Genomic DNA, 27,522 nt, shown 5'->3' with positions numbered 1-27,522 from the left:
AATATGTTGCAGCTGCCATACATGATGTCACCGTCCAAACTCCACATTTCTAAAAAAAATATGTTTTCACAGAAATTGAATGATCAGGGTTTGAAAGCTGAATGTATAATATCACTTGACCTAAATAACACTAAAACCAATAAACGTTTTCGTTGTTGAGCTCATATGTCTATTTATTCAATAATTTAGCAGCAAAATATTTGAATCCAAAATTGCTGATTTTGTCAATACTTGGTTTTAGATTTAAAATGCCATTCATGGTGATTATTAAATATTTTTATTGAGGTCCACCACTAATTATTAGTAAAAAATGCCAAAATTCAATGTCAACATGCATGATATAATCTAGTGCTTGTAGTTAAAACAAAAAAAAGAAGCAACATTTATTTTCATGGATGCTAAAAATATGATTGAATCAGTAATAAGTGCTACCTATAGCATCAATTTATTTTAATTTTGGCAAACTTCAAAAGCACATTAAGCTAATATTAACTGCCTATCTGCTGAGGCAGCCAGGATGCAACCCGATGCTTTACAGTCATGCTGCTGTATCTTGTCAACTGCAGTTTTATAACAATGTACTGATGCTGGTGCTCTTCCCCCCCCTCTCACCATGACTGTCCAAGTTCTACTGGACTCTAAATGTTTTCAGTCAAAATGATCTTTCTTGTAAGCAAGGACATGCAGTTATTTTTAGCAAGCTGATAAGCAGTGTGCAGCAACAGGTGGTAGTGAGATTTGGGGGGCAATTTTAACCCTTGGTATACCAATACTGCCCCATGCCTTGATGCTCCTGTTACTAAAAAAGAAGAAGAAGAAAAAAAATCAGTTTTCTTAGGGGTGTCAAGAAATGAACGACTAAAAGAGCAGTAGCTTGAGTTGGCCCAAGTTTATGTAAAGCCTGAAGAAAAATTCAATTTGGGTCTCACCTCTAGCTCAACTTTCACCACAGCAACACTAACCTCCTGTAAAATAATCAATGCCTGGTCTTTTCTAAGTGACTTCTGAAGGCAGTTGACATTTCTACTTAGAGATATTGAAGTAAGGGCACATGTTATTCACATTTAGCATTTTTTTTCTATCATTTCACTTAAAAGTGGTCAAGTTTGCCAACAAGAACTCCCCTCACCCCCTCATCCCCCCCTCTAAAAAAGACAAGCTCAGGCGGCAGACACTGCGAAATTAGCTCTAGGTTATGGTTCTGTTATCAAAACTTTCAAATTATGATTTTTTTCATATTTCTATGTGTGTGTACAAGTGTAGTGTGAGCAGGTTCTGTGAACATGTTAAGGTCTCCTGAGCCCCAAGGCAAGCAGCTGCACCATTCGCTTTTACCAACCGGCCCTGCCTGCGGCAAGAAAATATATACACAATCACCAACTCTGTAAGATTTGTATATTTTAAGTAATTATTTGGAGGGACTCGTTAATACTGATTAGTGCACTGGACAGATCCGGCTGTGCTAGACATAATATTGAGGTAAATTCAAGAATATAAGGCGATTTAAACCTCGCAGCGTTCTCTCTGCGTCTATCTTTAGGGTCTTCCCTCACGCACGCATGTCCTTCTCCGCTCCGGACCTGCTGCTCACTCCTCTCTAAAGGGGCTGTGGTGGTGTATGCATACTTTGTGTTTAATCTTGTGGAGGGGTGAGGGGTGTACTCATGTCGTTCCACCTCTCTCTCTCTCTCTCTCTCTCTCTCTCTCTCGCCCCCGTCCAAACTCGCGCAGCGCAAACTTTTTCCCTAAGACTTTTTCAGCTCGTGCCCCCGGAGCGCACCGTGCGAAGAGACACGAGAAAAACTGCAGACAGAAACAAAACAAACTCAGAGGCGGAGTGCGTGAAGAGGCGGGATGGTGCTCCAACCGAGCTGCACATGTGAGCCCAGAGGCCACCGGTAGCGCTTCTTTTTTTTACTCTTAATTCAAAGCACAGAGCGTAAGAGGAGAGGACGCAGTCTGACAGAGAGAGAGAGAGAGAGTAAAAAAAAAAAGTTCTGTGCTACAAGTGTCCTGTCACCTCGTGGAGATGTTTTACTCGCCGGTGTTCAGCTGGATCCTCCTGGGCGGTCTGCTGCAAACTGTGGCACCCTGGGGCGCAGGGCGTACGGGCAGACCGAGGCAGTGCGACCCACCGAAGTCGGTGAGTTTTATTGGGGGAACTTTATTGCGCAGAAGCGTCCTTTTATTAGACTCATTACATAATTTGCTTCTGAGAAAACAAGTCCATGGCAAAATACACAGACGTGTGTTTTGCAGCCCTACTAGCAAAAATAGAAGACAATTTTTCTGTTTTCTGTTTGCATTTGTAACAGTCTGGAGAATGTTGGAAAAACTAGAATTAACTTCGAATAATAGGTGTACATTTTAGCTGAACGGCACAAAGAGTAATTATTCAAAAATCTATTGTATTGATGCCTTAATACTTGAAAAGATTTGCAGCTTTGAACCAAATATACAATTTATAATCAATATATTCTTAACAATATTCTTAATAACCATTATTATTATTATTATTATTATTATTATTATTATTATTATTATTATTATTATTATTATTATTATTCATATTTTATTTTATTATTATTTTTCTTTTATTATTATTATTATTATTATTATTATTATTATTATTATTATACACATGTAAAAATATAAAAAGATTCTTTATAGGATTGTATAGATCTCGGCCTTCCCAATGAGCGGGTTTGCCAAAGGAAACTACGCGCTTGCCAACTTTACGGCTGTTTATGTGACAAAGTAGAGAACACCCACGGTTGACTTAACTTCATTTGGAAAAGTTTCATTGACCTTTCAGAAGTGGTCATGTTTAAACACAGTGTGCGGCTTATTAAACAAATAAAGGTTATTATAGGGCAACTCAAAGATTTTCCTATGTGCGCAGAGGAACACTAATCATACATCCCACACGCTTATTTTTTTTCTTTTTGCTGCTGACAGGAAGAAAAGAAAAATAAAAAGCATCACCTCAGAAACAGGTGTATGACACTTGAAAATCGCTCTCCAAGTATTTGCAGTGAGGTTATTATCATTATGTCATTATATCGTTATGTCTCAAAAATGGTTTTGTTTTTTAGAGTTCAATGTAAAGACTTCGTGCTCCTGCGCTTTGTGTGATTCGTATGCGTCAGTACAGTGGTCTCTGTTTTGCATTAGGAGTAATTACCCTCATAAAAAGGAGCACCGCGCGTCAAGGCTCTCCAGAAAAAGTCAGCACTGCCTCAGCAGAGGGGATCTCTCCTCTTGTCGGTTATAAGTCAAGCACGACCACACTTTCCGTGTCTAAAAGTCATCTTAACCTTTTAAAGCAAACATAAGTAATACGAATCAGGAAATTATGATCTTTTAAAACTAAACTGTTTATTGAACTTTTCTTTTTAGCAAAAAAGTTACAAAATGTCCTCTTTTTTTGTATTTTATCTGAAAGGTCTGCCTTTTCTTTATGTTTTCTTGACAATATTTATCACTTTTACCACAATTAAAAACTACATTACATTTTTGTCTGGCACTGTTAAAGTTTCTTAAATATGTTCCGCAACACATTTACTTTTCACATGGAAGATTGAACTAAATGATTGAAGCTATCCCTCCTTATATTTGGTTACATGTTTGTTTTTCAATTGTTGAGGATTTCCAATATTTGCCACCGCTCTATTTGTGTCGGGACCTTGGGGAAAAAATGCTACACACTGGACATGTTGACAAACGCACACAAATTTGTGTTAACCAAGTCATCATTTAAAGATTATTTAATAATTTATGCTGCTTGTGCCTGAGTCAAGAAAACATTGTATGCATATGTCAACTATTTGTGAAAAGATCAAGATGGAACAGGAGCGAGATTGGATATGAATGATATATCAAACTTGGATACATATATTCAGTCTTATTGAGTAAATGATACGTCATAAAGAATATGCATTCGATGAGGGTCATTTGTCGTATTAAAAATATCTTTTGAAAATAGCAACCTTTTAGCAGGTGATAAACATGCACTTCATTAAACCCAAATTTCTATGTTAAAAATGTGTTTTATTGTTAATTTGTAATAGTCCAATCTTATGAAAAATTAAGCATTGTCATCATAAATATTTGCAATAGAAGCTTAAGAACATCAGTCTGTGTAAGGCACTGCACTACACCTTTTTTGTTCAATTAATTAGAGGTTTTTCAAGTAATTATTCCAAATTAGTCACATTTTTCTAAATGAATGGGTACTTCAAATGTCACCTTTATGAAATAACAGTATGCATTGCCATCAGTAATCATTGAGACATTGAGAACAAAATTTCAATCATGACTGAATCAATCATGACTGAATCAATCATGACTGTACACATACATGAACACTTTTGGCAGATGTAGACTTACTTATTTTGGCTCTGAATCCCGTCATCTGTTTTGTTGCTGCCTGTCGTAGCTAAAGTTAGCCCTGGTGTCAGCGCTCACACAACATGTTTTGCATTAAAGTAAACCTGCAGTTTGAAGTCCTAAGATGGAATTTGGTGAAAGCCACTGATTTCGCTGAACAATATACTGGACAATATAGTCAGTGGTGTTGTGGTGGAGGGTGGACTCAAATGGAGCTTGGCCCCAAAGTGATTTCTGCTTAGGTCCTCAAACTGCTTGGGCTGGCACTGGCGCTCAGAACAAAAATACTCTATCCCCATTTCTCAGAAATACGATGAAGCGAGAATTTACAAATCCAACCCTGACAAGGAAAATATTAAAAAAGAAATAAAACTCTAAATCTACTCTTCTTAAGTATCCCAGCTTATCTGCAAAGACTTCAAACCGTTGTAATGAAATCATCCAGACCATAGCAGCTCTGTTTAGTTTGCCCTTGCAGCAGACTGCCAGGAAAAATACTGGATGCTCATTGCAATTAATTAAAGAGAACATCCCGCAAGAAGTCTTTGCTCATTTTGGCTGCTATTTGAAATTTTAAAGGCAAACTTGGCAGTGTGCAGTATGGCTGGAGCGCAGATGAGGGAAATCTTCTTGATTTAATTGTAGAGGTAAACATTTTCTAAGAATAACTTTATTTTACTGTAATGGGTTTCATCCCCTCCGTCGCATGATTACAGTGTGCGTCGGTGGCCAGCAGCTTCATATTGTTTAGAGAAGCAAATTCTTTTTTCATATTCGAATAATGCCAACATCAAAGCCGTAGCGCATGCACGACACATTCGCCGAGCTCTTAACAAGAAACATATTTCAAATGCAACACGGTCTGATGTTTATTTAAAATGACTGTGATTATTTAATTTCCTTTGTGACATTGTTTTTTATGAATATAAGCATAACAGACAAATGCTTCCTGTTATGGAAACCACAGAAAAACACAATGCTGTGTTTAGGACTGTCAGCATCGCATCTCCTGTCTTGTGGCGAGAGCAAAAAACATCACAAACAAAAGTATCACAGTGAGGTCAGAATGGAGAGCAGGTTTCTTTCGGCTTTTTGTTTTTGTAAGCTTCAACGCCGCATTATATTTGCACTGTTGCCTCGAAAATGCTACACAGGGTGAAAAGAGGCTTTGGCAACAGAAGTATGCTCCTCAACAATACACGAGGGTCTGTTTACAACTCCGGAGGCCTCGCTATAAACTCTTTCAAATCCACAATTCTCTGTTACTGAACAAAAACCCGTTTTTATTTTTGTTTCTTTTTCTTTTCTTTTTTTGTCTTTCTAAGCTCAGAAAAAATTTTCTTCAGCTCTAGTTTTAATGTAAGCTTAACTGCTCTCTAAAGTGATACTTTTGGTTTTCCTCTTCCTTTTCCACAGCAAAGCGAGCTGAATTCTTTCCTGTGGAGGATAAACCGCACACCTCCTCAGCCACCCTCTTACTTGTTTGGTACCATCCACGTTCCCTACACCCGAGTCTGGGACTTCATCCCCAACAGCTCCAAGCAAGCCTTCCGAAGCAGCAGCAACGTGTTCTTTGAGCTGGACCTCACAGATCCTCTGACCATCTCCAAGCTCACGAGCTGCCAGCTGCTCCCCCATGGAGAAAACCTGCAGACCCTTTTGCCCCGAGACCTGTACCGTCGCCTCAAACGCCACCTGGACTACGTCAAACACATGATGCCTTATTGGATGACTGCGGACCAGAGAGGCCGTGGCCTGTACGCCGACTATCTGTTCAACGCCATCGCAGGGAACTGGGAGAGGAAGAGGCCTGTGTGGGTGATGCTGATGGTAAACTCGTTGACGGAGTGGGACGTCCGGTCCAGAGGGACTCCGGTGTTGGACTTGTTCTTGGCTCAAGAGGCAGAACGAATGAGGAAGAAGACGGGGGCAGTGGAGCAGGTTGAGGAGCAGTGTCACCCTCTTAACGGGCTGAACTTCTCTCAGGTAAGAAGGAGAAAGGGAAGCTCTTTCGTCTTTATCCTGTTGTTTTGCTTTTGAGTCCAGACATCTGGAGAACTTGAGCAGAATCTTACTTTGTGTGTCGGTCATAACTCTGGCTGCAGTAAAGTAGCTCCAAAGGAGAAGGAGGTTGGGCTTTATAGTCTACTATAAAAGTTTAGTGTATATGGACGGATTCTAAAAGTGCGAGTGAAAAAAAGAGGGAGAGGACAATATGAGGAGAAGGAAGCGCTAAAAATGTGTCTGTATGGAGACAGCTTTATGGTTATGTATGTCTCTCCACCTCACTAGACAAACACGCTCAGCAGCTGAATCTGCAGAAGGAGTATCAGTGTGAGTGGTGTACACAAGACCAGATTAGCGAAGGTGAAGAGAGCATGGAGCTCTCCCTTCCATCAGCATAGATTGGCTCTATCTCTTCCAAATTGTTTGACTTGGACTGTGACTGGAGACTAAAATATTACAGACACTAATTAGCTGATGAGTAAAACATGAGAATTTTCATGTAAGGATAAAGAAAGCATGAAGGTAGTTTGTTCTGGCATAAAATCACGAGACGTATTTTATGTGATGGAAAACCCAGCAGTGAGTCGTGGCAGCAAGAAAAAGATGCTCTCCTCTGCCCTGTGTAGAGGCTTGCTGGAGCCATGAAGAGGCTTCACATAGGAACATTTATGGTGTGCTGCAACAGAATCTGCAGGGGGGCCGTGACGGCACGGATTGGTTCACAGCTAATTTGAGCGGCAGAGCGTTTTGAGCCTCTCCGCTTTCATCAGTACTTTCTAACTATGCTGTCAAAACGGCACTGCACATGCCTGGGAGCTTTTGCTGCCCCTAGAAATAAACAGCTGCAAGGAGCACCGTTTTTCGGTAATGACGAGGGTAAAGGCTTCCAGCTTTGGGTGGGCTTTCCAGTGATCTGTTTTGTGCTGCAGACATGTTGTTTCCATATTGTGTGCTGCGGTATTCTCATCCTACGTGTGTAGCTGAAGCTTGCATGTAAAGTGGGCCTACGTCGCTATAAAACTTAGTTGCAAAGTGTGTCCCACATAGCTGAACACACAGTACCTTTCAAAAATGCTGAAACCTTTTGATATTTATCGAAACCACAAACGACAATGTAACTGGATTTATTGGTAAGGACAACGTACTGCAAAATCGTGAACTGGGAGGGATGGGAGCTTCCAAAAATATTTCAACATAGAAAATTGAAATTTGCGCCATGCATTCTTATTCACTTCTCTTTACTTTTACAGCCCTAAATATAATCAAGCTACACCATATGCCTTTAGAAGTCACCTAATGAGTGAAAATAGTCCACCTTTGTGTAATTTATTCTCAATACATTTACAACTATTCAGTGAAGGCCTCAGAGCTTGGATGGAGAACGTTAGGAAACAGGCGGTTTCATGAAGACCAAAGATCACAGCAGAGAGGTTGGGAAGAAAGTTGTTGTGTGGAGTTGGGTTATAAAATAATGTCTTAAACATTGAAGTTCTCACAGAGCACTGTTTAATCCGTAATCTTAAAATGGAAGGGAAGGAGTTTGATACAACTTCTTACCTATTAAACTGACACAGACTGTGCAAGGACAGCATTAATAAGTGGAGCAGGAGCTGTGGAGGATCTGCTGAGATAAACAGCTCTGGTGGGAGAATCAGTAAAAAAAAAAAAAAAGAAAAAAAAAGTTAATGTGAAACCAACCCAACCTGTGTGCTCTGAACTTCTGAGCCCTGGATCCTTCTCTTTCCACATATGTATAAATACAATTCAGAGCTGGACTGAAACCGATATGGGAACCATTATTCTCAATTACAATAATGTGAGGTTTAATCTGAAGATCATGGCTGATTGGATCCTTTTACGCTTGACTGTAACAATGATGAGGTCAGGAGAATGGCTAGACCTCAAGTCAAAAGGGAAACTGTGTGGGTGTGAACTAAAGGAAAGTGATGCACCAGAGAGACGGTCAAAGACACACACACGCTCACACACACGCTCACGCACGCATACATACACACACTCTACGCTGGGATAGACGGCGTGTTGAAACAGTGGTAAGGCTCAGTCTGGGGTGTGTCATTTCCCTGCTAACACGAATCTGAATCACTAAGAAAAAGGCAATCTGAATTTGTAAACATCCCAAAACCTCACAGTATTTTTTTGTTCTTTCTCAGATAGTTGTAGCTTGTGACATTTAAAGAGAAGCTTTTGCAGAAAAGTGAACTGTCTTGCCACACAGAGATGCCTTCAACAGAACTTGGTCCTCGGGTTGCATGTGATTTCAACACATTTTCATGCAAAAATCCCATACTTTTCCAGACTCCGTTTTCCAAGGTTGCCAAACTCACTCAGTCTGTTCTTAGAGTATAGAAAGAAAAGGTTACATTGGATTTATGGCAGGTAGATGGATAGACGGACAGATGCACGGATGGGACAAACGGAGGGGCAGATGGATGGATACATAGATGTAAAGTCATCTCCTGGGGCGTATAGAAACGTTAGACACACCAGAGTCTCCTTTTGACAATAAGCTACGGCAGTCTAACACAGAGAGGTCTGCCTGTCTGAGACCTCTCTGTGGTCTCTTTAGATCTCAGAGAGGTGTGAATATGACTGTGAGAAACAGTTTAGAGGCTGTGGAAATAAAGGCAAGTCATGGTGCATGGTTCTTCTCCGGCTCTTTGAGGGCTGATGCAACTTGACAGGTGGGCAGGACAGAGAGTAGCGAATGCTTTGAGCGCAGATTGGAAAAGGCTGGAGAAAGTTTAGTCAGTTCAAAGAGAGCAAGCTGCACATCGGTATCCCTTTAAAGGCTTCCTTTTTTCCCACAGGGGTAGGTCATTAAAGTGCCATCAGTATTTATCAAGTAAACGCATCCATCAAATATCTAAAAAATTGCTTCTAATAAAAAAAAGGTTTATCTTTGATCAAATCTCTTAATAATATCAGCTGTCACAAAATAGCAATAGCAGTATGTAACTGTGATGCACTTTACCAAACTGAAATTATGTCACTATGTATGTCACTGGACATGTAAGGTAGACATTTCTCTAATTTAACCTTTGTTTTGTTCCACCAAGCAAACGCACATATTTATTTTCCCAGGGTCACATTTCAGCTGAGACCAGCGGCCCACGTCGAGGAGAAATTACATCATATTGGTGGCGCCTTTCTCCTGGGCCGGGGTCAAAGGTCATGGTAGGAGGTGGCGGTGGAGTCATGAGCAACGAAGCAGTAAGGAGACTGGCAGTCTACTGGGGTCACGTCTAGGCACTGCTGAGCCGGACAGCAACGCCACTGCCCACCTCGGTCTCTGACCAAAGTTGAGTTTCCATCGGTTGCTTTTTAAGGGGACCGGTGCAATCAAGCAGAGAGAGAGAGAAGGAGAGAGAGAGAGAGATGTCACTTGTCACTTCACGACTTAAGCTCAAATAGGGTTAAAGGTTTTGAGATTGCGAGGTGACAGAATCTGGTTTCCTCTTGGTCTCATCTTTTTTTTTAAGGGCTGCGATGTTTACGATGCCTATTTCAGTCAGCATGACTACTGCAGTATCCTTCTGCTTAAGTGCGATTCTCCACCAACCAAATACAACCCTATTGGTCATTTGTCCATGCAGGAATTTACAATCTGTAGTTACAAGAATAGTTTTCAGAAACAGGTGACATTTAGTGGCCAGTGGAACAACATATGAAGCTTTAAAAATGTGTTTTTAAATGACAGTAAAGCACCTGTTAGTGATAGAAGTAAATAAATTGACAGAAGAACAGAAATCACTTGTTGCATGTGGTCAAAGGTTTATAGTTGAAAGCATTGTGTGTGTGTGTGTGTGTGTGTGTGCGTGTGCATGCGTGTGTGTATTAATAGTGCTATTTTTCTTCCTTGAGAGGACTCTGACATGAAAAACACTTGGGATTGAAGTCTGCTGTGAAGTGAAAATGCTCATTTAATTGTTTATTCCTGTGGTTGTGAAAAGCTATGTTAAACTATCTTAAAAAACATAAACAGTCCCTTTCAAGCACTTTCATAACATATGCATAACATAATTTATCCAAACTGTGTCTGAAAGACTAATTCTTACCATCCTGTTTCCCATCTTGGATGGCGGTGCAACAGCAGCTCCAACTGGTTTATCTGGCGCAGGCTGTCGGATGATTGTGTAGTTATCGCTGCATAGAAGGAACGACAAAGTAAGGAGAACCTTCACATAAAAATTGATAAAAGCATGCACATGCTCATGATACAATCAAAAACATTTATTTCAATCAAATCTCATGACAGTGATTAGGCCTTGGCTCTATGTTGGCTGCGCTTCTTCTTCATGGGTTTGTGATACAATTTCTCTTTCTTAGCTGCCTTGAAAGCCAGCAGCTTCTGCTGATGGAAATCGTTGTGAGAGCTTGATCAGCCAATCAGATGTAGAATGTGGATTATTTTAGGCAGCCAGTAAGAAAATTGAATTCTATTTTCCTAATATTGCTTGTAATTGTTTTAATTTGGTGAACATTTCAGGGTCATGATACCCTTCTCAGATTGAAGATTCAGGATGACATCTGTGTCGGATAAGGAGTGTTTTACAGCTGATGAAACACTCCAGCAGTGACATTTGGAAGGACCTCAACATTAGCAGCATGTGAAATGTCACGGCTGGTGTGTTTGTAAACATTACTTACTATATTATAGATTTGCTCCTGCAAAAGCAAATCTATAATCCTGCTTTTTGTTCCACAATCAAACTTGAAATATGAATAAACAAAAACGTCTGTTTTTGCCTCCTACGGTCTAGGCACCAACACTCTGAAGCATTTAGCAGAGATTTGCTGACTGCGTCTATTATGTTAGCAAACAGCAACAATAAATCTCCAAGTCAAAGGGTGGCGCCAAACACACAGCTGTCATAGAAACCCACAATTTATAAAACAAGCAGGAGAAGTAAAAACAATAATGTAGAGACTTTGTAATTTCTTAGTACTCTTAGTCCATTCTACTTTATTTCTTATTTGCAAGTATCTAGTTATTATATATGCTCTTCATTTTGCATATCAGTTTTTTTTACTGTATAATGAACTCTTTTCAACAATTACATATAATCATAAAATGGTATTTAATTTAATTTTATTAAATTAATTTTTTATTATTTTTATAATTCTTTACATCAGAAGTTCCCAAACTGTGGGGCGCGCCCCCTAGGGTGAGGGTGTGTGTGTGGGGGGGGGGGGGAGGGGGAGGGGGAATGTCAGGATGAAAAAAAAACAAAACATGAACGCTGTATGCGCTAGGTTCTTACCTTAGAATGGCCATCTCTCTGTTATTCCTCTGTCAATTTGATACAGTAGGAACTTCCGCACTTCCCATATCTGTGTCCTCTGCCACTTTTATCAGTAGTTAAAACTGTTGTTAACATGTGGTAATCTGTTTTTACGAGCCGCCTTCAAACGCAACATGAGCGCTACGACGCTCGCGCTGGGTTTACACCTGTGGGGACGCGAAGGTGACCTGCTGCTGTGCAGAGCTACACAGGTGTGTTAGGATCATGGCAGCAAACCAGCAAAACACTTTTCACAGTTTTTCCCCAAACTAACCGACTGAGTTGAGTAAAGCTGTTGGATGCAGGTAAAGTTAGCTAAAAGACGACTAGCTAATCAATACATCACCTTAAGCTTAACAAGTATCTTGTAGGCTACTGATGTTGTTGTCTATGTTCAGCTACGATTCATTTTGCCCCCCAAAAAGTTGATTCGTCTGTTCAACTTTTGTTCGTCTGGAGTCTCTAAGAATCCTCCCCCCAACCCCCTTCGCTCACACACATCGTTCAGCCAGACAGTTATTTGTAAGCCATAGGGGGCCCCAGAAATAGTTTGGAAACCACTGGGGGGGCCCAGGAAAAAAAGTTTGGGAACCACTGCTTTACATAATGCTAATATACATTTCACTTTATTATGATTGTAATCCACATTTGGGTTAGTTGGGTTTTATGAAAGATGACAGATTAAGACCCATTAGCAAATTTGTATGTGTTTTTTTATTGCTGGTAGACACCACTTATTACAGAAAACTGAGTAGATTAGATAAAATATTCTCAGATTTTATCTAATCTACTCAAAACATTGAGTTTATAAGTACAAACTGAAGCTTGATCAATACCAGACAGTTCCTTTCCATATCTTAAAAAGTCAGGTACCAAAGTCAACCGACACCTTTTAAGAATAGAAACAGTTAACCTGTGGTTGGATGAACTTGGTGGATTCTTCAGACTTGTTTATTGCTACGACTTCAGTCTCATATGTGCTTGGTCATTGTTTGCTCCAGACCCTGTATATCTCAAGATGTGGTCATAGTTTTGTAACTAATATGTTAACATTTAGACTTTATTATTTTTATGGAGAGATATAATGAAAAAAAAAATAATGACACTCAGTGGGTTTACAACCACTGATCCTGAAGACACTTTTTCCTGTCTGAATGAAAACAATGCTTCTCTTAACTGTTTTTAGCCACACAATCTGTTTTCCATTAGTCACTATATTTTTTACATGCTGCTAAATTTGATTTGTGTTTATGTTTCAGTCCAGAAAACCTACTAAAAATATCCCTTTTAAAACAAATCAGTAATTTGACATACATAAAGAAAAAGGTAAAGACACTTCAATGTAGAATATATAGGAAGAGTATCCACTGTGTAGATACAGATATTTCTGGCTGTTCAATTCACCAACAAGTGTTTATGGTGAGCAGCTCAATATTCATAGTTCAGAGCAGTAAATGTCTGCACTGACTGAACAAGCACTGTTTCACATAACAGTCAAGGATCCTCACAGTGGATCCTTGACATGCTAAATATTTCCCTTACATAGTATTTATCCAAAAAGGTATATTTAAGGGAGGATTTTGAATACCATGCAACCATGCCAAAATCCAAATATTTACATACAGTGATGGGGTGTGTATGTCTAGGTTTAAAGACGTGTGCAGACCATGATCTGTCAAATGGAAAAGGCAAATCTGTGTCTGAACTCTGCTCTAACCTTGTGCCTCCCTTTTGATTCTTTCTTCTTGCTTTCTTCTTCCTGTCTGACATGACCCGAGGGTCTGGCAGTGTCGTTGCTCACTTACTGCTCATTTGAACACACAATAACACACCCACACCGAGTGGAAAAAAAGTGAGAAAGGGAAGGAAAGACCGGGGGCATTACCTTTAAAGTGTGCCGGTGACGTCCAATGCCTCTTTAAGCGTGACATCTGAGTCACGGTCCACTAAGTCAACTAACCTATAATTATGTGCGTAAATATGTGGAAAACTGCTAGGTAAAACCTATCAGGCTGATCATCTGGTCCCTTCGGCAGGCAGACGGCAGTCCCACTGTTACTCTAATGACTTAATAGACTTCTTAATGACCAAATAGCTCTCTGCCATTTAGAAGCATTTAGAGAATTATATCCTGGACAGAACTCTGTAGGAGAGATGGAGCATGTTACATCGGCACCGTACACAGTAGACAAAACATACATCAACAGATCTTCAGCTTGATCCATATTTTGGGAGAAAAGTAATGCATTTCTTGAACACACGTCTGGAAAAGTCAGCAGGCAGGAGCCTATTGAAAAATACAAAGTGGCTACACAAAGGCCTGGGTAGAAGTTAATCAGCAAATGTTTTTCCTGAATGGAAAAAACATATTGGCTCTCTTCCACTTTAACAAACATAGAAGAAATGACTGTAGAAGAAAGTGCTAATGCTAAAAGTTAATTGCATATCCAGAAGTTTTTTCTTTTCTCCTTCATAGAAATTGTATCAAACTGTTTTTCAAAATCATACTCAGTCAAATCAAGACGCCTGTAAAACATGTGCGTCCCTATAAACCTTCAGTCCTGTTTCCATTCCCCGACTCCAAATGAGGCCATGTCCCCCTTTCACTCAGACTACCTGAAATCTAAAGTAATGACTCCACCATATTTTCAGTACACTGGAAAGAAAAGTTTTTTGGGTGGCTTTTTACTAAATTCTGTCAAATAAAGAAATAAAATATGATATTGATTAGATATCTACCACCATTGATAAGCCCTTCTAATCTAAAAATGTTTTAGTTTTACACCAAAACCCTGAGAAATAGATAATTTAAATTTAATTGTAAGGAATGTAATGTTTAACTGAGTATTTTTCATTAAGCCATGACTTTTTAACAAAACAATTTCGCTATCTGGTTGAAAACATAGTCCCGTTTTAAATCCCACGTGGAAAGCCACTATTCAATGGCATAACAAATGTAGCTGACATCTCAGAATCTTCAGCTAGACATGTAGGCTACATGTTCCGTGCGGGTCCATCATGATAAATCATTGCTAATAAAAACAAATAAACCATGTTTTACTGAAAAAAACTCTTTCATTTATTATAGACAGTAAAACGTATGCCAATTCCTTCGAGGTGAGATCTAAAGTATATAATACAAGTTTTTATCGGGACTTGCCTCCGACACTGCAAAGCGTTTTATGCTAGGTTCAGTAAAGGCTTCAATATACTCTGGTGTTCTGTGTGTATTATCGATTGCGTACATTTCTCCTGACAAATTCCTTAATTTCCCTCAATCCCAATGGATACTCGCAGGTTTGATGATTTAGATGGACGCCTAGCCGTGTTTCTTCTCTGCCAGTGAAGCCACTGCACAACTGTTAGAGCAACACAAAGTGGCAGTCTTGCTGATATGCGCCCCTTCCACTGGTTGCTCTGACTCAACTTTTTCAGCTCAGTGTCACATACAGTTCAATGTGAACACCGTTTCCCGCCGAGCAGTTACCTTGCGACACCAAGAACACGGCCGTCCAAATTACTTCCAAATTACCTATACGCGAACATCTGCTTCGAGTCTGCATTCAAGTATGTGCAGCGGTTGTGCGTATGCAGAGGCATTAAGACCAGCCTCTAGCTCTAGCTCAGGGGCTCCTGCCCTCTAGGGCCAGTGTCCTGCAACTTTTAGTTGTGTCTCTGCTTCAACGTCAAATTATCAGATCATTAGCTAAAATATTAGACAGGCACTTTCACTGTGTATTTTTAAATCTCTTTTAGCAGCCTGTGTTCAAGTGGCCTTCAGCAGAGTGTTTATTCCACGTTAGTTTTTTTTTTTTTTTCTCCTCTGTGACACGCTTTATGTCTATTTTTATTGTGTTAGTTTTATGTCTTGTACATATTTTATCATCGTTAAGCACTTAATTGTTTTGGATTTTCTTTTTTACATGGGTTGTAGATATAAATTGGACTTTGACTAATTTATTGGTTATGTTCTGACATTTCTTCTCCCCAGCGTGAGCCGAGTGCTCTGAGACTGGGAATTAAGCATGGCAGACTAAAGTTCTCTTTCATTCCTCTTTTCTTCGCCCACAGAGAAAACAAATGTTCCTTCCTGCTTAAATTGTAACAACCTCACATCTCTCATCATCTTTATACACACTCCTTCCCTTCAAATGAGAAACAGAGCTGCCAAGCACACCTACACAGTAGTTGGTTTCTATGTAATTATTGTGTCAACCTTAAGGAAAAGGAGGAAATTGCAATAAAGGGCGGTTGAATTGTTTTGTTGTTGGCTGGTGGTCTTGTTTATGTTCATTTCTTTTTTTTTTCCCCAGATACAGTATTTGCTCAAAAAAAGAGACGGCTAGACATTATAAAGAGCAGGAGGTTATTTTTTGTGCCAAGGGCAGGTAGTTTTAAAGATGGGTTGGTTTGACCTGGGTTTGGCTGGGGCCAGAGGCTGATTGATCACAGACAAGAATGTGACTGACTGATTTCCTCAGAGACTCACGTGGCCCCTCTGGAATGTTGTCTTTTGGGACATCGTTGTTTTATAACCTTTGTTTAACTAAGGATCATCTTTTGTTTGAGGCCAGGAGTGTAGAGAATTAAGGATATGACACGCCTTCTCTCCAAAAAAAGTTCAGGAAACAGACCATCAGACTCAATGCAAAATTTTGCTTTAGTTTGTTATAGTAGCCTTTTTGATTTCTTATTGATATCTACTAACTATATAAATAACCCATTCTATTGATGTAGCATTTCTTCACCTTTCTTGGATGAACTCCTGACAAGGATCACCAATCTCAAGAAAATTCACAAATTTTGACCCAATCCCTTTTCACTCCATCGTCTGACATCGTAGCTCTACCGTTACATACATGCCACAAGACCCTGGCGTTTCTTTTTCTTTCTATATTATAGGAAAAATATATCTCATTTATTTATTTATTTACAATGACAGCTTATAGACAGACGCCATTTAAAGTTTCCTTTGCATGTCATGCTATTCTAATTTGTGGTACATTCACTGATTTAAAGAAAAAAATTGGATTTTTGAAAATCTGACTTCTTTATTCAGGGCTGATCAAGCAGAAAATGAGTTGTCTTTATCTGTTCAAATCTACTATAACATTTTATGTAAATCTACATGTAGTATCCTGCAGTGTTGCATTTTGTAAAGGTGTTTCATCATTCCATAGAAAAATAACACTTTTGAATCACCTTGCTTCAAACTGTACACTTTAGCATTCACAATTTCATTCCCAGCCTGTCACAGATTTTTAGGACATAAAAAAAATTCCATCTCATGATTGCCGCAGCTTTCCCACGTTACACACATACTGCATGTACCTCACTCCTGCAGAAATGACGCAACTGTGACTCACACATCACTGCAGTGATCCAATAAGACCCTATCCTAATCTCACACCACGCCATGTAGATGATTTATTCACCTGTGGGGTTGTGGGATTGAGAAAGTGAAAGTGAAACCTCAGCAAACCAATTAAGTTTGCCAATAATTGTATGGTCATCTCGGGGCATTCAGAGACTATCTAAATTCCATTGCCAGATGATCAGTAAATCCTTCTTATGAACAAAAAATAAAATAAACAAAACAAGATGGTGACATCACAGAAAAGATGAATATCCAGACACAACACATTACAAAACTACATGAACTTTTGAATGTAAGACCATCAGAAGGAGTTAAACAAGTTGTTCCACAAAATCTCTTTCATTAGAAATAAACATGCTAAAATGACTTTGCATGATGAACTTTGTCGTGACATATCCAGATGATTTCTTGGCTTGAAGAGCTACATTTCAAGTTGTGCATGAATGAGTGTAGCTCACATTTTTGAGAATTTTAACCTGTTCAGACATCATCTTGATGTCATCTAAATCAAGACTTCTTGTTTGTACACAAGCTATTGTTTAATGTTATAACATATCTGTTGACCCTGCTGGGTAATTTGGAGATCAAATATACAGTAAGCAGTGTAAATGTTCCTTAACCTGTTATAAAAGGTTTCTTTTCTACCTGAATTTGTTAATTTGTATTTATTTATTACCCAGGTAAAAAAAAGTATACTTTAGTATACTAAATTTTAATATACTTTAGTATACTTTTATCAATGTACTTAAACTGTACTATTTTGGAACAACTAATTTTTTGCTTAGTATAGTATTAAATTACAACTAATAGTATATTTTAGTAACTATACGTACTTTTTTGGAACAACTTCAAGTGTACTTAGTGTACTTAAAGTATACTTTTTAAATATATTTCAGAGCTTTATTATTATTTATTTTAGGCTAAAATTACATGGAAAGATTAATTACACAAGATCCCCAAGGTAATTCAAATATTTTGTTTTATTACCGACATTTTAAAATGGTCCAATTTTACTCACAACTTTATGAACTTTACATAAATTATCAGTTTACACATCAAAAGTGAACACATGAACATGAAAATTTAAGTGTGACAATAAAACATGACAGCGAGGATCAGCGACAGAACATTCCTGTTCACTGCACCTTACAGAAACCTACAAAAAAGAACAATAGAGCAATTAAACAGATACAAAGCATTTGTATTTAAAGAGAACAGAAAAATGGCAAATAAAAAAATAATACTTACAATTTTAAGACGTTGTGGACTCGCTATGTATGTGACATCATAAGAACTAATGATGATTGGGACCGGATGCCTGGGGGGGGAAAAAACATTTCTGGGTGTCGTCTTTGCCTGTTTATGTTCGAAGTAGAAAAAAATAGTCAGCAATGTCATAGAATCAGTTGATGTTGGCATTAACTATGAAGCTGTTTTAAGTGTGGACTTAAGGAGACAAACTACCTTAAAATCTTTCCATCCATGATCTGAACACACTGATCCTTGTAGGGTGGTGAGGGGGGTTGGTGGTGCCCATCTCCAGCAGCCATCAGATGAGAGACAGGGTTCACCCTGGACAGGTCACCAGTCCATCACAGGGCCCTGAAAGACAACAACAAATAAAATGTATGAAAGAGAAATGTTTAACAAGGAGAAAATTTTTTCCAGTTATCTTTAAATCAAATCATGTTTATTAAGCACTTGGTGTTGGTAACACAGCAGTTTTTGTTGAAAATGTAGCTAGCTCCTCATTGAAAAAACAAACTTACATCATGAAGACAATGTGAAGGTTCATCTTCAGAGCTGGTTGGTGATCTGGTGGAGTCAGAGCCTCTTCTGAGACAGAAAGTCTTTAGGTTTTCTAACACCTAATTTCTCTGGCTTCCTCTTTCATCTTCATTTGCTTAGACTGCAAACATATGTTGAAGATAAAATCATTGATGAACAAGTTAGAGCAACAACCACCTCACAATATCAAAGTCTCTTTGTCTTATGGAGCTTAATTAAAACCAGGTTAGTTTATGAATTAAAGTATAAGTCGCAACAAACAGCCTCCATGCAGTTATAACATGAAGCTGAATGATTCCTATTGTAATAAGTAAATAAAATTTATAAAATAATTATTTAAGAAACCAACGTAAGTTATATGTCTTTACTGCACTGTTTATAATTAAATGAAGATTATTAATAAGCAAACTTACCACCAGCTAGCAACACTTAGCAGCCTTCGTCCCTCTGGGCTCCTTTTGTGACACACATTTCATTTCCATTGGTTGTTGTCTCGTTGTGTTGTCGTCTAACTCGGACTAGGACGTCAGCAGCTTGAATTTACCAAAATTAGTAACTATTGTCAAGGCCCTCTCTACTTTTAAGGTGTGTAAAAATGGCGAATTTGAACAGCGTCTGTTATCTTCCCTGCGTTCAAGTTTTTTCTTCTCTTTGTGGCGTTTGTTAAATAAATGAAAGTGTGCAATACCGCCACCACCTGGTCTGGAGTGTGAACTGGAGCTAAGGTTTTACATCACACATCTGAAAATTGATTGGGTACTTTTTTAAAAATTACATCATGATTATCCTTTTTTTTATTGTATGCAATTTTAATAAATAGTAAAAGATTATTAAGGCACTTAAAAATTCATACATATTCATTCATGTTTTGTTCACTTAAAGTATACTTTTATTTAATATATTAAAAGTGTATTTTGGTACAATTATGTTTAATTGTTTAATTTCGAAATTGGTACAAGTGTATTTTAAGTATACTTCAGATATACTTATAGGTAGTACACTTAATAATTAGTATACTTAAAGTGTACTTTCACAAATTTAAGTATGTTTGAAGTATACTAAAGTATACTTTTTTTTCACCTGGGTAGTTTTATTTTAGTCCGTACAATACCAGAATTTATTTATATTTTTTGTCTCATGTCATTTTTAAATGTTATGAGTTGCTTTAATCAGTTACTCTGTAGTTAAGTACCGTTTTACCACATAATTTTTTTTATCTCTTTTACTTTTAGTTGAGAAAAATATGTTGAAGTAGTGGGACTCTTACTTGAGTACAATTAGTCTATGTAACAGAAATGCTTAAGGCACAGCTTAAAGTTTCATTAGGTTTAGGTTGAAGAATCAAGCAATTATCATAATCACTTTGTTTTGTTAGGGTTACACCGTGTTCATCGAAAACAGGAAGCAACTGTTTATAAATGTTAAAGTCCAGTGTTTGGTTGACCCATGAACCCACCCTGAACTCCTTCTTTGTTGACTGTGTAAGTCAATATAATTGCCAGTTTTAGCACTTCCTCTGTTCCCTGTTGCAAAAAAAAAAAAAAAAAAATTCACGGGCAAGTTAAAAGGATTTATAACTATAAAAAACAGCCTAAAAATCGATTAGTCATCAATTTTGCAATGTTTATTTCTGCTCGTTTTGAAAGGAACATTAGGTTGATTGTTGGAAACACTTTGCACTCTTGTGAACAAACAATAGAGCTCCACTTGACATTTAACTATACAGGGATCATTATGAGTCAGAGTAAGTGAGCATAGAAACAGGATCGTCAGCACGCCATGGTATGCAACTTTCCATGTTGTATACTTGGTCCTTGATTAACTCAGTTTCCTGGTCTGTCTGATTTTAGCCACACATACACCGCGGTCCAACAATCCAAAATAGAGAACCGCATGTATGTTGTGCGTTGTGAGCTCCAGGCTTTTTTAGGATTAAATAGCATTAGCTAAAACCTCTCGCTGAACCTGCTTTTAATGTGACCTGTGCTTCTCTTCAGCCTCCCTCAGTCCATTTCTCATTACATACAACCCAGTGGAGCACTTTGTCTTTCCTCACACTCTGCTCCCGCACCTCTTCCCTGTCTACGCCCCAAGACAGAAATGGTTGTGGGACATAGACTAAAATTAAACTATAAGATCAAACCTGTTTCTGTTCTTATAAACAGTGCCTTGTAAAAGTATTTTCTTGTATATTTTGTCGTACTGCAAGTACAAACTTCAATGGAGTTTATTGGGGTTTTATATGACAAATACAAAGCAGAGCATATTTTTGAAGCATAAAGAAAATAATACATTATTTTTATTTTACTTATACAAATAAGTGTCATAAAATGTAGCTTGGATTTGTCTTCAATCTTTTATCTGATGTATCTGATGAAATATTTTGAAAATGTCAATGTTGTGCTCATGCAGTTTCCTGCTGGAGTGGTGTGATGCTCTACGGTTGCAGTGGCACCCGGCAAAAATTGGATTGGTATTAATTTTGGCTGAAGGCTTTTTGAAAGTGCGGCGCAGTGTAAATGCTTTCATTGACTATAATGGGTACATATTTACTGGGGATGCATTATAAATCCACATTTATCTGAGGTTTCATTATGCCTAAGGTTATACACGGAGATGGTGGTGTCATGCTGTGGGAAAGTCTTTCTTGAGTAGTTACAGAAGTGGATCAGTGTTTATAAGAAGATGAATGGAGCTAAATACATGGTAATCCTGGAAAGAAAATCATATTAAAGGCTTCAAAAGACTTCAGGAAGGAGGAGAGGTTCAGCTTCTAAAAGGACATCAATCTTAAAGTACAGCCACATATGGAATAGTTTAGATTAAAGTATGCAGTACAGCCAGAAAGCATTCACAGCCCTTCAGTTGTTTTTTTTTTTTTTTTTACATTTTCTTGTGTTACAGCTTCATTTCAGATTTTGCTAAGTTAACCTTTTCTCTCAAAATTCTACACATGCATTTTCCATCACGACAATGTGGATCTCTTTCTTTCAGATGTTTGAAAACTTATTAAAAATAGAAAAATCAAGAAATCGTATTTGCAGCCTTTGGCATGAATCTCAAAACTGAACCGTTTCCATTGATCACCTGGATTCCATGAGCCATGTTTAGAAGAAATGAGGCACAGCTCATTACCAGGCCAATACCATCCCTACAGTGAAGCATGGTGGTGACAGCATCATGCTAGAGGGACGTCTTACAGCCACAGTAACTGGCAGGGTAGTCAGGATAGAGGGGAGAAAAAAAAGACCAATGTACAGAGATATTCTGGATGAAAACCTGCTCCACAGCACTCTTGACCACAGACTGGGACAGATTTTTCAGTCTTTAATACAGTTGCAAAAATTACCAAAATCTTTTCCACATTGTTGCAATGGTGTACTTTTATGAAGAATTTTGAGGAAATTAAAATTCTTCACACAAACTAATTAAATCCAATTTGGAATAAGGGTGTATGTAGCATACAATGTGAAAAAAATTAAAGACTTGAATCCTTTTCAGATGCAGACCTAACTTTGAATTGCTGCTTTCATTTTAACTGACCTTAAGCTATTTTGCACAGATGGACTGGAAAACACTTCAGTTTCTAGATGTGCTACACATCGACATTCCCCAAATGTCTTGTAATTGCAATTGCATACATTGGGGTGGTTGAAGTAGTGGAGGCAAACTTTTGATATTTTCTCCAATACTTTTGAACTTATAAACAGTTCTTTTGCCTTTTTTCCCCAAAGAAGTAAAAAAAAAAAGAGGACTTCAAACAAGGCTCTGCTCGTAAACTTTACTGCAGAACACATAAGTCTTCTTATGTTATCTGCATTATAAGCAGGTTTAGTGACTCCCTTTGCACACCTCTCCTTTAACGAAAACTTCTTAACTGAAGCCGGAGTGCTGAGGGTCAGTGGGTCAATAGATAAATGAGAAAAGTGACCCACAATCAGACAGGCAAGCAGCCAAGGCGCAGGTAGGTCGACAGGGGAAAAAGGCAGACAGGGAAGCTGAAGGAAGGCTCCATTACTATTAACAAACCATCTAATGTTATCATATCAGTACAAACAACATTTTTGCATGGATAGATTACATCAGAGATAAAAGAAAGTGTAAACACAGAACTTTACGAGTTAAACTGAACTTCATGTGAAAAATGCCAGGCTTCAGCCAGACATTCATCCTCCCTTGCAAACTTGTTCTGAGTTAAAACTGTTTTCGTAAAGTGTAGCCAGGTTGTCAACCGTAACACATAACAGAAGTATGAAGTTTGGGATGATTGTAGCGAGCAAGCAGAAACCTAAAAGAACTAAAAATTAAAATAAATGAATCCCAATCAGTAGTTTGGAACCTTTATAACTATAATGCTTGTCATGTTGTCTACATTTTCCCTAGAGATGCTTAATTTCTAATCCATATACTTCTTTTAAGATGGTGTTTCCTTTCTATAGATTAGAGGCCTCTGTTTCATCTTCCAAACTAGAGTTTGAAGAACTTAGTTTGCCTGTAGAGGTTTTGCACTTGCCCTCTGGGTGACCCCACTCCTTTGGCTGAGGCCCAGTACGTTCAACCCCTCCCTGCTCTGCAGCTGAACATGACATTTTAGTCCTTCCTAATAAAACAGACCTAAGTCAATAAGTCATTGCCTATTTGGCTTTAATGAGATAAGAGGCTTAGTGAACACCTCAGTGGAGGATTATAGCCAAATATTTTTTTAAAGTGGGTATACAGCACCATGACAATAGTGAAACTAACATATTTCCTGCTGCCTGAAACTCCCTGTGTGTGCTTTAATTTCCATCTACTACCAGTGTTTAGAAAGTAAGGACATTTTGAAAGCAAGACTAAGGAACATGGAGAAGAAGCAAGAGAACCACAACCAAATGGAAAAAAAAACAATAGTGTATTTTCCAGACAGTTAGTCGTTCCAGAGTGTAAGTCGCAAATCTCAAAAAAATGTGTCATGACAAAAACACAAATGTCACACTGAATTATCAGTTGAATTAGTTTATAAATTGCACCCCATCACTGTTGACAATGTAATCTGATGAAACTTTATGTTCAGTTACCTGCTTTTCAAAAAACTCATGGAAACTGTTGTCTTGGGCTTGGAGGTCTGGTTGCGACTCTGCTCCACTGGTGAAGTGGGCTGTGCAGCGGAGACGCATGCAGTGTAAATCCGTGGTGATAGAGAGGTGGTCGCATCACTCCTTGGTAACTCTTTGGGTCACGTCCGTCAGTATGAATTAACATTTAGCACATCGGTAAAAAAAAAAATGAATAAAAAACAGTACAAAGTTGTACCAACCAAACTATGCAAACAAGTCCGGAAAATATGGTAGCTTAATTTGGTGAAACTGGTGAGCCAAATCAACAATTTTACCAGAAGACTTTCATTCTCCCTTCTCAACAGTTTTCTGTGTGCTGAAATAAAGAATGACGACAAAAAAGGAGAGGCTGCTGTGAAGGTTTCCCCTTCTTTTCTTATCCTGATCCCCACCCCCCTCTCTAATCATGCTCAATTTAACCTGTCATTCACCAGAGCAATTTTTCTAGCACAATTCCTCCACTTTTCCCAAGGCATACATTCTCTTGGCATCCACTGGAACTGTTTAAATATAATATTAACCACATGGTAGAGTGTACAGAACGTTAAAAAAAAAAAAAAAAAAGAATTTACTTCGTGAGTCATAGTAATGCTGAGGTCCTCAGGAGGACATGGGGGTGCCATAGTTAAGGGACATCCAAAAAGATGAGCAGCTGCAACTGCACCCGCAAACTGTGTGGGATACGTGAAGGAGCCAGGAGCAGAGGCATCATGGGAGGTGGAGATAGGTTCAGGGAAAGGAAAACCAGGGTGAAAAGGGGGAGAACTTGTGAAAGAGGGGGGGCTCTCAGTGGGTGGCTCTTTACTCATTTTTCTTTTTCATTCTGTCTTGTGGGTGTGCTTCATGTGACCATGTGTAATTGGCCTGTGGTCACACCAGAGTTGTGCAAACAGATTAGCAAGGAAACATGTCAGCTTGAGGTGAATGTGTGTGTTGTGTGATTCACAGATGTGGGGATAGTGTGGGAAATTGTTTGATGGAGTAAAGCCTGTATTAATAGTGAACAGGTGGGACAGTTGACTTTGTCATTGACAAATTTGCTGTCCTGGACACTTGAGGAATGTGGTAGAGTAGTAGAGGTCTGTTTATGCACCATTAAATATGCACTGCATGTCCAATGCAAACACTCTTGCATAAACCTGCTCCAATCTTTACTAGTCTGCTTATATAGCATATGATGTGAAGTTAGGGTTTTGACATGGACCTCAAAATCAAAGTTACACCACAAAAACAACATTCTGAACAAATGTAAAGAGCTGTGGATGCAACAAAGACCTAAAGAGTTCTTGGTCAAGCTCCTTTTCCACACATTACTACCACCGATTTATACCCATGTACTTTGATTTTGTCCCAACCTACTTTCTGCTGGTTGTTAAGTACTTTGATGATTTATTGCAATAGATAATTATAAAAATGCTCAAACCCCACAAATCGCCAAAAGGTTCACTGTTAATTTTATTATCATAATATTTATACCTCTGCCCAGCTACAATTGCAGGTTTTCCTTTAAAACTTCCTTTCCAAGAATAAAAAAAAAAAAATACTGAAAGTATCATTTATACTCTGATTAAAAATTGAGTCCATCAATTTTTAATCAAAGGTGAAAATAGCGGCTATTTTCACAAAGATGAAAATAGCCGCTATAGAAACTGTTTTCTTCAGGCTCAGATCTGAAATATTCCCAGGTACGATTAGTTCTGGGAAAACGAAAGGCTTCCACAAAGTGAGCATTCCTGGAACTTAACTCTGGAGACAGACAATTAGAGACCAGCAAAGAAAATAACAGCTATAAAGAAATGTCATGGACACACTATACGGGGCCATTCACACTTAAGTTTGACTTGGCTGAGGAAAGTAGGTGTGTAAGCAAATTCAGTTATTGCTTTCTGATGCTCCAACTCTGTGCCAAACCGCCTGCTTTCTGCTGATGACAACCTGACTTATTTGTGTATAAATAAGTCACAATTTAAATATCTTGAAAATATTTAAATTATAGTTTTGATTCAGGGTTACCACTAAAAACAAATATACATAAGAGTAAAGTTAAATTACAGTAAAGTAAAAAAAAAAAAAGTAGAAGGTTATTAAAACACAAATGCAAAGAACTGGAATACTGCAAGAAAACCATATTCATATTCAAATCTAGAGACAATTAAGAGACACTGACAAAGAATTTATGATATAAAATACAACTTGCGATTATTTCTGCTTTCTCTAAATTGATCTTATTGATGCAGTTGAGGTCACGTGAAGCACAGCTGAGAGTAGACTCAATAAAAATTGTTTTTATACACCCAAAATATACTGCTTATTGTAGAAGTGTATAAGCTAAATAAAAGAAAAGTCTAAAATTTGCTTGTATTTTCTAAAAGACAGAATCAAAATGAATAAAAAAGCATTAAATGAAGCTATTTTTACATACAAAGCACATGATAAAATCTATTCTATTCTTATTGTTGTCTGTTATTCCTTAGATTCTGCCAAAGATCTACTTTCACTGACATGTATTTGCAACATTTATACTGGCACATCTTTCATTTTTTTCCCCACCCCATCTAAAAAAAGAAAGTACAACTGAGCCACCACTGGATGATACACACAAAGTGACCAAAATAACAAATGTAAAATTGTGTTGTAGACAATATAACAGACAGCTAGGAGTTCAATATTTGTCTTCAGAGGCATCTTTTTTTAAATTTTTTTATTTGTTCCTGTAGTGTTTCCACAAAGTCAGTAGTGCTGCATTCCAAATATTTATATTCCCACTGTGTCCTAATCAACAGTGTATTCTGGTTCTTTTGAAGGCCAGTAATACTACTTTGCACTTGATGACTGGCAGCATCCAATTACAAATGTACTCTTCTTTTTTAGGTTGTCAGGGGTTTGTTTGGTATATGAAAGGTCTGTCGCCTGTTAAAAAGGTTCCAGTTAAGTAAACCTTTATTGATGGGAGGTTGGTTCCACTGGTTTTACATCTTTGGTAGCATTTTAAATACATTTGTATATCAAACATGCTTTTTCTGGGGCAAAACAAGAAATGCAAAGGAATTATTTAATGTAATTTAATCACACTGAGCTGGGATGCACCACATATTATGAGTAGTTCTCAGAAACAGAGATTTAACTCTATAAAACTTAATTCATTAGAGGTGAATATGTGTCCAGAACACTAGAATTTTATTTTAAAAAAGCATACAGAGAGGATTACCCAGGCCTGCAGAAATGCAGAGAGAAGACTGGTTGGCAGACTCATAGGAAGAGAATCAGGAGACGAGAGAGGACGGGTTTAGCCCCCTTAAAACCTCTTTACAGAGCCATGGTGTCGAGCCAGTTGAAGCACTTCAGTCGTAGTGTGAATTGCTTTTTAATGCCTGCTAACAACCAGGGTATTTTGTGGGATGCTCGCATGGATAAAGTGATATGGGGATATACTGAAAAGATGGGAAGAGGGTGAGAGTAGCAGAGTAGCAACAATGTTTGGACAAGAGGTTTCAGTTGACCACACTGCTGGCTCTACATGGCTGCATGACTTAAATACTGTTTTGGTTTATTGCTATCAGTG

The 27,522-nt window shown here is 38.2% G+C and overlaps 1 protein-coding gene across 1 annotated transcript in view; it reads left to right on the top strand.

Moving 5' to 3' along the window:
* Window positions 1-500: 500 nt before the first annotated feature.
* The window catches only part of trabd2b (TraB domain containing 2B), an 84,138-nt gene continuing 57,116 nt past the window's right edge, over window positions 501-27,522 (top strand). The window contains exons 1-2 of the mRNA XM_008406984.3: window positions 501-2,143; window positions 5,806-6,375. Coding sequence (XP_008405206.1) covers window positions 2,030-2,143; window positions 5,806-6,375 — 684 coding nt within the window. The 5' untranslated portion in view covers window positions 501-2,029. The remainder of the gene's footprint in view (window positions 2,144-5,805; window positions 6,376-27,522) is intronic.

The sequence above is a fragment of the Poecilia reticulata genome, chromosome 4, assembly GCF_904066995.2.
Source record: "Poecilia reticulata chromosome 4, P_reticulata-male-v2, whole genome shotgun sequence".
NCBI lineage: Eukaryota > Metazoa > Chordata > Actinopteri > Cyprinodontiformes > Poeciliidae > Poecilia > Poecilia reticulata.
The sequence above is the reverse complement of the archived record's forward strand: the minus strand, read 5'-3'. Positions and strand labels throughout refer to the sequence as shown.